The sequence below is a fragment of the Salmo salar genome, chromosome ssa09 (genome assembly GCF_905237065.1).
Source record: "Salmo salar chromosome ssa09, Ssal_v3.1, whole genome shotgun sequence".
NCBI classification, from domain to species: Eukaryota; Metazoa; Chordata; class Actinopteri; order Salmoniformes; family Salmonidae; genus Salmo; species Salmo salar.
Genome location: NC_059450.1, coordinates 44357747 through 44369913, shown reverse-complemented (window position 1 = coordinate 44369913; position 12167 = coordinate 44357747). Strand labels below are relative to the sequence as shown.

General features: G+C 41.6%; 1 protein-coding gene across 1 annotated transcript; it reads left to right on the top strand.

Moving 5' to 3' along the window:
• Positions 1 to 1410: 1410 nt before the first annotated feature.
• On the top strand, positions 1411 to 6753 carry LOC106611397 (uncharacterized). Its single transcript, XM_014211567.2, has 4 exons — positions 1411 to 1459; positions 1600 to 1686; positions 2699 to 2816; positions 5806 to 6753. The coding sequence occupies exons 3-4, from the start codon at positions 2713 to 2715 to the stop codon at positions 6401 to 6403; spliced, it is 702 nt and encodes a 233-aa protein (XP_014067042.1). The 5' UTR covers positions 1411 to 1459; positions 1600 to 1686; positions 2699 to 2712; the 3' UTR covers positions 6404 to 6753.
• The last annotated feature ends 5414 nt before the right edge of the window (positions 6754 to 12167 follow it).

Genomic DNA, 12167 nt, shown 5'->3' with positions numbered 1-12167 from the left:
CCCTTGTGGTTTTTCAATGTGGCTTGATGTTACTTGGCAAACATTTCTAGGAACTATTGTGAATTTCTTTTTGAATGAGGTCATTTTAATTCTGTAGAACACGGATGAAGGCGGGTCTCAAGTAAACAGAGTACATGTCCTGTTATCTAGTGCAGTAATCCTTTGGAAACGTCATAAACCTCTCAAGCTGCACTATATATTTCACTCCCATCTTTAATGTTTCTAGTACTGTTTCCCCCTTGTTGGTGCTGTTGGAATGATGTATTTGTATTCATGTATATTTACAGAGGACCTTCATGTAAAATAAGTTATAAAACATTCTTGTGTTATCCTCATTGATTTAAATGCAGTGTATCACTTGTCCACCAACTCGGTGGCCTTATGGTTCGTGTCCACCCTGAGATTGGAAGGTTGGGAGTTTGATTCCTGGCCAAGTCAAACAATAAACTGTAAAAATGGGAGCCAATGCTTCTCTGCTTGGCACCCAGTATTAAGGATATCAGTGGAGGCTGCTGAGGGGAGGACGGCTCATAATAATGGCCAGAACGGAGCAAATGGAATGGCATCAAACACATGGAAACCATGGAAACCATGTATTTGATTCCATTCAGCTCCAGCCATTACCACAAGCTCGTCCTCCCCAATTAAGGTGCCACCATCCTCCTGTGAAAGAGATGGATTGGGGGTAAGGCCCTGAGATAGACTACTGTCCTGTCTAGTACATCAAGCAGAAACCAGGCTACTTACTTAACAACTTGTTTTTCTGAATTGTGTTTTTAAATGGTCAAATAAATCAAATCCCCCAAAAGTTGGTTGGTGGATGCCAATGGAATGTTAAAAATATATATATGTAAACCACAGCATGCCCGGCAGCAGTGCCATTCAATTATTTACACACACTGTTAAAACAAAATGTTGTGAAACCCCAAAACTGGTGGCAGGGGTCTTCCTTGTCCTGCCTATTTTCAGATAAAAAGCTTGTAATTCAATAAGATTGCTTATCTTACTGTTTATCAAGTGGTATCCTGACAGATTAAAAGGGGAATGAATGAGTAGAAAAAAAAAAATTCACAAGCGTTTCTCTGTTCTTGCCATAATATGGACTTGGTCTTTTACCAAATATTTTGTATACCACCCCTACCTTGTCACAGCACAACTGATTGGCTCAAACGCATTAAGAAGGAAATACATTCCACAAATGATCTTTTAACAAGGCACACCTGTCCAAACTTTTGACTGGTATTGTATTTAAAAGAAAATGTATTGACAATAATAACTGTCTATTTACTGTATAGCTATTGCATCACCTGTCTCTCCCTCTGCCCTCCCTGGATAAATATGGCAATGATACCAGCAGCTTCTGTCCCTCCCTCTGCCCTCCCTTCCCCTGGATAAATATTAACATATAAAACCACTATAAAGCGCTGCTCACATGGACACAGCAACAACCCTTCAACAGGTACCTGGTGAATTAGTATCTTCTCTCTGAACGACTTGTGATGACTGTTGTTCTGCTGGTTTAAATAATGAACATGTCTAAGTTTGTTTTAGATGTTATCCATAACTTGAGTTAACCTTCATCTGTTTTGTCTTGGATAGGAGACATCAGCCAGCCATCTGCAATCTAGAGGACATCAGCCAGCCATCTACAATCTAGAGGACATAAGCCAGCCTTCTACGATCTCTGTAAGTGTATTCTACTTTACTTATATCTAATGTTATCTTTACTGATCATCAAAATTGTTGATGTTGTTTTATTAGGACTTTATAGCCCATCTTGTGCTGGGATTTCCAAGACTCCATACAAAGGAAAAGTGTACACTGAATTTACATCAACATTTCACCCTCAGAACAGCCTCAATTCGTCAGGGCATGGACTCTACAAGGTGGCAAAAGCGTTCCACAGTGATGCTGGCCCATGTTGACTCCAATGCTCCCCACAGTTGTGTCAAGTTGGCTGGATGTCCTTTGGGTCGTGGACCATTCTTGATAGACACAGGAAACTGTTGAGTGTGAAAAACCCAGCAGTGTTGAAGTTCTTGACACACTCAAACCTGTTCGCCTGGCACCTACTACCATTTAAAAGCACTTCACCATCTGAGTGGCACACATACACAATCCATGTCTCAATTGTCTCCAGGTTTAAAAAACCTTCCTTAACCTGTCTCCTCCCCATCATCTACACTGACTGAAGTGGATTTAACAGGTGACAACAATTAAGGGATCATAGCTTTCACCTGGATTCACCTGTTCAGTCTATGGTCAGTCTATGGTCAGTCTATGGTCAGTCTATGGTCAGTCTATGGTCAGTCTATGTGATGGAAGGAGTAGTTGTTCATAATGTTTTGTATTGTCAGTGTATATATATATATATATAGTGTAGTTCTGATGTGTGTGTATATATAGTGTGTTCCTGTGTGTTTCAGCTGTGTGTATATATAGTGTGTTCCTGTGTGTTTCAGCAGTGTGTATATAGTGTGTTCCTGTGTGTTTCAGCTGTGTGTATATATAGTGTGTTCCTGTGTTTCAGCTGTGTGTATATATAGTGTGTTCCTGTGTGTTTCAGCTGTGTGTATATAGTGTGTTCCTGTGTGTTTCAGCTGTGTGTATATAGTGTGTTTCAGCTGTGTGTGTATATATAGTGTGTTCCTGTGTGTTTCAGATGTCAGTATATATAGTGTGTTCCTGTATGTTTCAGCTGTGTGTGTAGCTATGAGGAGAGTTGTCCTTCTCTTTCTGCTGTCTCTCTGGCCTGGAGGCAAGGTGGATGCTATCAATGCAGATGTCTTGGCTCATGTGGTACAAGAGATGAGAAGGTGGGTGTTTCTCTGTTCATTCATAATCTAAATACTCCTAAATGTCGGTTAGACAGAATCATTAGGCATTATTTGAAACATTTCATTTTTGGGGGATACATGTATGAATAATGATGGGTAACTTTCCCACTCATCGTTATTCACGATTCATTCAGGACTATCCTTAATCATGGTAGCATCCACATTAATGTAGAAGTGTTTAGAAACATATTCCATTAATTTCTATTGGGCACAAAATAATCTTAAACACAACCAAAACAAACAGGAAATGCATCCAACAAGTTTGAAAAGTCACAAGCTTGATGTAGTCATTGCGTGCCAGGAACATGGAACTAAATACTTTACTTTTGACTACTTTAATACACATAAGTGAATTTGTCCCAATAATTTTAGGGGACTATGTACAAAAAGTGCAGCAATTTCTAAATGGTTAACCCGATATGGATGAAAATATCCTCAAATTAAAGCTGACAGTCTGCACTTTAACCTCATAGTTGGTCATTGTATCATTTCAAATCCAAAGTTCTGGAGTACAGAGCCAAAACAACATTGTGTCAATGTCCCAATAATTACAGAGGGCACTATCTCAGACCTCTCTTAACTTTGTCCATGAGTTGGTGGGGATAAATTATGCATAAGTAAAAGTGCACATATTCATATATTCAAATAGTTTGGAGTGTCCTCCTCCTGTCTGTTTCTAATGTTTCAGAAAGAACCCGTGTTTCTGATCCTCTGTGTTCTGTCTCTTCTGTCTCCTGTGTGTTTGTAATGTTTCTGATCCTCTGTGTTCTGTCTCTTCTGTCTCCTGTGTGTTTGTAATGTTTCTGATCCTCTGTGTTCTGTCTCTTCTGTCTCCTGTCTGTTTGTAATGTTTCTGATCCTCTGTGTTCTGTCTCTTCTGTCTCCTGTGTGTTTGTAATGTTTCTGATCCTCTGTGTTCTGTCTCTTCTGTCTCCTGTCTGTTTGTAATGTTTCTGATCCTCTGTGTTCTGTCTCTTCTGTCTCCTGTCTGTTTGTAATGTTTCTGATCCTCTGTGTTCTGTCTCTTCTGTCTCCTGTCTGTTTGTAATGTTTCTGATCCTCTGTGTTCTGTCTCTTCTGTCTCGGTTTGTAATGTTTCTGATCCTCTGTGTTCTGTCTCTTCTGTCTCCTGTGTGTTTGTAATGTTTCTGATCCTCTGTGTTCTGTCTCCTGTGTGTATCCGTTCTGTCTCTTCTGTCTTTGTTTGTAATGTTTCTGATCCTCTGTGTTCTGTCTCTTCTGTCTCCTGTATGTTTGTAATGTTTCTGATCCTCTGTGTTCTGTCTCTTCTGTCTCCTGTCTGTTTGTAATGTTTCTGATCCTCTGTGTTCTGTCTCTTCTGTCTCCTGTATGTTTGTAATGTTTCTGATCCTCTGTGTTCTGTCTCTTCTGTCTGTTTGTAATGTTTCTGATCCTCTGTGTTCTGTCTCTTCTGTCTCCTGTCTGATTGTAATGTTTCTGATCCTCTGTGTTCTGTCTCCTGTGTGTTTGTAATGTTTCTGATCCTCTGTGTTCTGTCTCTTCTGTCTCCTGTGTGTTTGTAATGTTTCTGATCCTCTGTGTTCTGTCTCTTCTGTCTCCTGTCTGTTTGTAATGTTTCTGATCCTCTGTGTTCTGTCTCTTCTGTCTCCTGTGTGTTTGTAATGTTTCTGATCCTCTGTGTTCTGTCTCTTCTGTCTCCTGTGTGTTTGTAATGTTTCTGATCCTCTGTGTTCTGTCTCTTCTGTCTCCTGTGTGTTTGTAATGTTTCTGATCCTCTGTGTTCTGTCTCTTCTGTCTCCTGTGTGTTTGTAATGTTTCTGATCCTCTGTGTTCTGTCTCTTCTGTCTCCTGTGTGTTTGTAATGTTTCTGATCCTCTGTGTTCTGTCTCTTCTGTCTCCTGTCTGTTTGTAATGTTTCTGATCCTCTGTGTTCTGTCTCTTCTGTCTCTGGGTTTGTAATGTTTCTGATCCTCTGTGTTCTGTCTCTTCTGTCTCCTGTGTGTTTGTAATGTTTCTGATCCTCTGTGTTCTGTCTCTTCTGTCTCCTGTGTGTTTGTAATGTTTCTGATCCTCTGTGTTCTGTCTCTTCTGTCTGTTTGTAATGTTTCTGATCCTCTGTGTTCTGTCTCCTGTGTGTTTGTAATGTTTCTGATCCTCTGTGTTCTGTCTCTTCTGTCTCCTGTCTGTTTGTAATGTTTCTGATCCTCTGTGTTCTGTCTCTTCTGTCTCCTGTGTGTTTGTAATGTTTCTGATCCTCTGTGTTCTGTCTCTTCTGTCTCCTGTGTGTTTGTAATGTTTCTGATCCTCTGTGTTCTGTCTCTTCTGTCTCCTGTGTGTTTGTAATGTTTCTGATCCTCTGTGTTCTGTCTCTTCTGTCTCCTGTCTGTTTGTAATGTTTCTGATCCTCTGTGTTCTGTCTCTTCTGTCTCCTGTGTGTTTGTAATGTTTCTGATCCTCTGTGTTCTGTCTCTTCTGTCTCCTGTGTGTTTGTAATGTTTCTGATCCTCTGTGTTCTGTCTCTTCTGTCTCCTGTCTGTTTGTAATGTTTCTGATCCTCTGTGTTCTGTCTCTTCTGTCTCCTGTGTGTTTGTAATGTTTCTGATCCTCTGTGTTCTGTCTCTTCTGTCTCCTGTCTGTTTGTAATGTTTCTGATCCTCTGTGTTCTGTCTCTTCTGTCTCTGTTTGTAATGTTTCTGATCCTCTGTGTTCTGTCTCTTCGCTCCTGTCTGTTTGTAATGTTTCTGATCCTCTGTGTTCTGTCTCTTCTGTCTCCTGTCTGTTTGTAATGTTTCTGATCCTCTGTGTTCTGTCTCTTCTGTCTCCTGTGTGTTTGTAATGTTTCTGATCCTCTGTGTTCTGTCTCTTCTGTCTCCTGTCTGTTTGTAATGTTTCTGATCCTCTGTGTTCTGTCTCTTCTGTCTCCTGTCTGTTTGTAATGTTTCTGATCCTCTGTGTTCTGTCTCTTCTGTCTCCTGTTGTTGTTCAGGTACGGCCTGGAGAACCACCAGTATGCCATGGCTGTCTTACTCACCCAACAGCAGTGCACCCAAAATGGAGCGATCTTTGATGTAGGCGTGCAACCTCAGGTTGTCCAGAACACACTTCAGCATTATAGTGTCTACATAGGAGACCGGCTCATCGCAGCCATACCTGACACCTTCCATGCTGAGTACCTTCTCTTGGGGCATGATAAAACCAACCCCAGCAAAATGCAGACTCTGTTAACAGCAGCAAAGCCAAATGACTGCATCGTCTTCTTCTCCACCTACTCTCCCTGCCTGGAGAGATGCAACTTCCCTGATGGAGCAACCAGCATTCTCCCCTTCATGACCGTCTTCAACGGCTGGAACGCCAACCGGAAGGCCTTTGTCTTCTCCTCGGTTTGGGACCCTACAAATTACCATCCAGAAGTGACCAAACCGACTAAGCAGCAGGTGTTTGACTCCTTCAGGAGAATAGATGGATACCTCCCTTTATATCGCTGTGTCAGATTCAAGGAAAACAATAAATGGGTCAACAGATGTTACCGTTGTATCACTGCCAACACAAATGCTGAGACCAATGACTGTCTGTATGGATACTAATAGTGTACACTGTCTGTATGGATACTAATAGTATACACTGTCTGTATGGATACTAATAGTGTACACTGTCTGTATGGATACTAATAGTATACACTGTCTGTATGGATACTAATAGTGTACACTGTCGGTATGGATACTAATAGTGTACACTGTCTGTATGTTGGAAATATAGAACTGTATATTTTCTTTCTTTCCCTCTCTCTGTCCATCTCTCTCTCTGTCCATCCCTCTCTCTCTGTCCATCTCTCTCTCTGTCCATCTCTCTCTGTCCATCCCCCTCTCTCTGTCCATCTCTCTCTCTGTCCATCTCTCTCTCTACACAGTTCATTAAAGTTCACCATAGCGCAACACTACTGTCTCCATCATTACTGTTGGTATTTCTGTCTTTATTAGGTTTTATTACACTGACATTAACACTGCATTACAGAAAGACCATGGCCTTCCTGTTCCCCTGCATCTTCTGAGAACAAAAAGGTTGAACATTAAGTACTATAACAGTCTTGTAAATGTTGTTGAAAACACTTTATATATGGTGAGGCTGATGGAATTAAGATTTGGACCCACGGAAACAAACACATGACATTATGACAATAACCAAAGGAGATATCAACACACATGTAGCTGTGTAATATATAGTCCTTATAACTATTCATATTTTCCTAACTATATTTATATGGTTGATTCTGTATCTAAAGACTGTCTACAGACTCTATATAGTTATATAAGATCACATTCTGTCAGTTCAGGGACTTTAACCCTTGTCCTGGAGTGAATAGGTATTGCAGGGTTTAGTTCCAACCAAGCACCAGACCTGACTTCACTAATCATCTCACACGTTGTTCTATAGAGAAACTGGTAGCAGGAGTCCACCTTCTGGAAGACAAGTTGATGATGAGGGAGACGAGAGCTGGACAAAAAATATCAAACTGTCAAAATGTGTGACGTCTGCTTTATTTAATTTTCAGAAGATAATATTTTGTGTGTTATCTTTCTTCATGGCCAACATGGCAGGTTGATTCGTTAACTCTTTACTTGAAGGGGGTACATAAGTCATTCATAAGTTATCTGGGCTTCTGAGTGGCACTGTTGTCTAATGCACATTTCAGTGTAAGAGGGGTCACTACAGTCCCTGGTTCACATCCAGGCTGCATCACATCTGGCTGTGATTGACAGTACCATAGGGCGATACGCAATTGGTCCAGGTAGTTAGAAATTGTAAATAATTATTTATTCTTAACTGAATTGCCTAGTAAATATATATATATTTGAAGTGTTGTGGTTGCAGGTTCACCTGCCTCATCTAAAGCCAGTTGTTTTGGGGTGTTGCTATAGGCCACCAAGTGCTAACAGTCAGTATCTAAATAATGTGTGTGAAACGCTTGATAGCGTACGTGATGTAAACAGAGAGGTCTACTTTATTGGGGACTTGAATATTGACTGGTTTTGATCAAGCTGTCCACTCAAGAGGAAGCTTCTCACTGTAGCCAGTGCCTGTAATCTGGTTCAGGTTATTATTTAACCTACAAGGGTGTTTACAAACACTACAGGAACAAGATAATCCACATGTATCGATCACATTTTTACTAATACTGTAGAACATTGTTCTAAAGCTGTATCCACACCCATTGGATGCAGTGATCACAATATAGTGTCTATATCCAGGAAAGCCACAGTTCCAACATCTGGGTATAAAATAGTGTTTAAGAGGTCATACAAAAGATCCATGAACATTCACCAGCACCGTTCACAGAGAGCAGGGGAAGAAAGGGATAGAGAAGAGAAGGAGGAGAGGATGAGATGTCTTGTCTTCTGTCTCCAAGGTTTGGCTGTTTACCTTTCAGCCTACACAGCGTGAGATGATCTGGGTAATCCTACTGACAGCACGTGCTTCAGTGTGTCCTGGGAAAGTCACTGTGAATTTATCTTTCATCTAACGCCTGTTTTTTTGTTATTTTCAATACACACAAAGGTGAATCTCTCTCACACACACACAAACACACACACACACACACACACACACACACACACACACACACACACACACACACACACACACACACACACACACACACACACACACACACACACACACACACACACACACACACACACACAGAGAGAGAGGCTGTTCAGTGGCAGTGTGGTGCTGACCATGCTAGAGGTGGCCTTTAGGGTGGAGTAATTTCTCAGGGTAAAACTCTCTCTCAGTAGCAAAACACAGACATTACCTTCAGAGGTGGTTGATCAGAGGACTCATCACATACTGGAGGGATTCTATTCCGAAAGTGTGTCACGACTTCCGCTGAAGTTAGTTCCCCTCCTTGTTCGGGCGGCGTTCGGCAGTCTGCGTCGCCGGTCTTCTAGCCATCATCAATCCACTTTTCATTTTCCATTGGTTTTGTCTTGTCATCCCACACACCTGGTTTCAATTCCATCATTACATGTTGTTTATTTGACCCTCTGTTCCCCCCGATGTCTTTGTCTGGAATTGTTTATTGTAAGTGCATGTGCACGTTTATCTGGTGTGCGACAGGAGAGACTGTTTTAAAAGAGCCCTGAGAGACCAGCAGGAGGAGACTGTTTTAATAGAGCCCTGACAGACCAGCAGGAGGAGACTGTTTTAACAGAGCTCTGACAGACCAGCAGGAGGAGACTGTTTTAACAGAGCCCTGAGAGACCAACAGGAGGAGACTGTTTTAACAGAGCTCTGAGAGACCAGCAGGAGGAGACTGTTTTAACAGAGCACTGAGAGACCAGCAGGAGGAGACTGTTTTAACAGAGCTCTGAGAGACCAGCAGGAGGAGACTGTTTTAACAGAGCTCTGAGAGACCAGCAGGAGGAGACTGTTTTAACAGAGCTCTGAGAGACCAGCAGGAGGAGACTGTTTTAACAGAGCTCTGAGAGACCAGCAGGAGGAGATTGTTTTAACAGAGCCCTGAGAGACCAGCAGGAGGAGACTGTTTTAACAGAGCTCTGAGAGACCAGCAGGAGGAGACTGTTTTAAGAGAGCCCTGAGAGACCAGCAGGAGGAGACTGTTTTAACAGAGCTCTTAGAGACCAGCAGGAGGAGACTGTTTTAACAGAGCCCTGAAAGACCAGCAGGAGGAGACTGTTTTAACAGAGCTCTGAGAGACCAGCAGGAGGAGACTGTTTTAACAGAGCTCTGAGAGACAAGCAGGAGGAGACTGTTTTAACATTTTTTATATAATAATATAATAATTTATATTTTAGATTCTTCAAATTAGCCACTCTTTGCCTTGATAACAGCTTTGCACACTCTTGGCATTCTCTCAACCATCTTCACCTGGAATGCTTTTCCAGTACTCTTGAAGGAGTTCCTTCATATGCTGCGCACTTGTTGGCTGCTTTTCCTTCACTCTGCGGTCCAACTCATCCCAAACAATCTCAATTGGGTTGAGGTTGGGTGATTGTGGAGGCCAGGTCATCTGATGCAGCACTCCATCACTCTCCTTCTTGGTCCCCCCAAAAAAGCCCTTACACAGCCTTGAGTTGTGTTGGGTCATTGTCCTGTTGAAAAACAAATGATATTCCCACTAAGCTCAAACCAGGTGGCATGGCTTATCACTGCAGATTGCTGTGGTAACCATGCTGGTTAAGTGTCCCTTGAATTCTAAATAAAATCACAGACAGTGTCACCAGCAAAGCACCCCCACACCATCACACCTCCTCCTCCATGCTTCACGGTGGGAACCACACATGCAGAGATTATCTGTTCACCTTCTCTGTGTCTCACAAAGACACAGCGGTTGGAACCAAAAATCTCAGTCTTTTACTCATCCAGATTTCCACCGGTTTAACCTCTATGGGACCGGCGGGACGAATTCGTCCCACCTACGTAACAGCCACTGCCAGCCTGTGGCGCGATTTTCAAAACCTTAAAAATCCTATTACTTCAATTTCTCAAACATATGACTATTTTACAGCCATTTAAAGATAAGACTCTCGTTAATCTAACCACACTGTCCGATTTCAAAAAGGCTTTACAACGAAAGCAAAACATTAGATTATGTCAGCAGAGTACCAAGCCAGAAATAATCAGACACCCATTTTTCAAGCCAGCATATAATGTCACCAAAACCCAGAAGACAGCTAAATGCAGCACTCACCTTTGATGATCTTCATCAGATGACAAGCCTAGGACATTATGTTATACAATACATGCATGTTTTGTTCAATCAAGTTCATATTTATATCAAAAACCAGCTTTTTACATTAGCATGTGACGTTCAGAACTAGCATACCCCCGCAAACTTCCGGGGAATTCGCTAACATTTTACTAAATTACTCACGATAAACGTTCACAAAAAGCATAACAATTATTTTAAGAATTATAGATACAGACCTCCTCTATGCACTCGATATGTCCGATTTTAAAATAGCTTTTTGGTGAAAGCACATTTTGCAATATTCTAAGTACATAGCCCAGGCATCACGGGCTCGCTATTTAGACACCCGGCAAGTTTAGCACTCACCATAATCATATTTACTATTATAAAAATGTCATTACCTTTTGTTGTCTTCGTCAGAATACACACCCAGGACAGCTACTTCAATAACAAATGTTGGTTTGGTCCAAAATAATCCATCGTTATATCCGAATAGCGGCGTTTTGTTCGTGCGTTCCAGACACTATCCGAAATAGTAAAGAAGTGCGCTTGGCGCAATTCCTGACAATAAAATTCAAAGTATTCCATTACCGTACGTCGAAGCATGTCAACCGCTGTTTAAAATCAATTTTTACGTCATTTTTCTCGTAGAAAAGCGATAATATTCCGACAGGGAATCTCCTTTTCGGCAAACAGAGGAAAAAATCCCAAAGGCGGGGGCGGTCGGGGTCACGCGCATAAGCTAGTGTCTCTTGATGGGCCACTTGAGAAAGGCGATAATGTGTTTCAGCCTGGGGCTGGAATGACGACATTCTGTTTTTTCCCGGGCTCTGAGAGCCTATGGAAGACGTGGGAAGTGTCACGTTAGAGCAGAGATCCTTAGTAAATGATAGAGATGGAAAACAAGTTCAACAAATGGTCAGACAGGCCACTTCCTGTAAAGGAATCTCTCAGGTTTTGACCTGCCATTTGAGTTCTGTTATACTCACAGACACCATTCAAACAGTTTTAGAAAATTTAGGGTGTTTTCTATCCATATGTAATAAGTATATGCATATTCTAGTTACTGAGTAGGAGTGGTAACCAGATTAAATCGGGTATGTTTTTTATCCAGCCGTGTCAATGCTGCCCCCTAGCCCTAACAGGTTAACCTCTTGGGGCTAGGTGGGACGCTAGCGTGCCACCCGTGGTGCACTCCATCAACAGCAGGTGCATTTCAAGAGCGGCAAATTTGAATCCAAATAAATGTCAAAATTCAAATTTTTCAAAAATACAACTATTTTACACCATTTGAAAGATAAACATCTCCTTAATCTAACCACGTTTTACGATTTCAAAAAGGTTTTACGGCGAAAGCATAAATTTAGAGTATGTTAGGACAGTACATTTACAAGAGTTGTGTGTAATGTTTTGTCAAGTCAAAGACAGGGTCACCAAAACCATAAAACCAGCTAAAATGATGCACTAACCTTTTACAATCTCCATCAGATGACACTCCTAGGACATTATGTTAGACAATGCATGCATTTTTAGTTCTATCAAGTTCATATTTATATCCAAAAACAGCGTTTTACTATGGCATTGATGTTGAGGAAATCGTTTCCCTCCAATAACCGGCAGTCAGGTCAGCGTCACAA

Coding starts and splice junctions, on each gene's coding strand:
- LOC106611397 (XM_014211567.2), top strand. CDS start 2,713: ATGAGGAGAGTTGTCCTTCTCTTTCTGCTGTCTCTCTGGCCTGGAGGC. Junction 2,817..5,805: donor GTGGTACAAGAGATGAGAAG/GTGGGTGTTTCT, acceptor GTTGTTGTTCAG/GTACGGCCTGGAGAACCACC.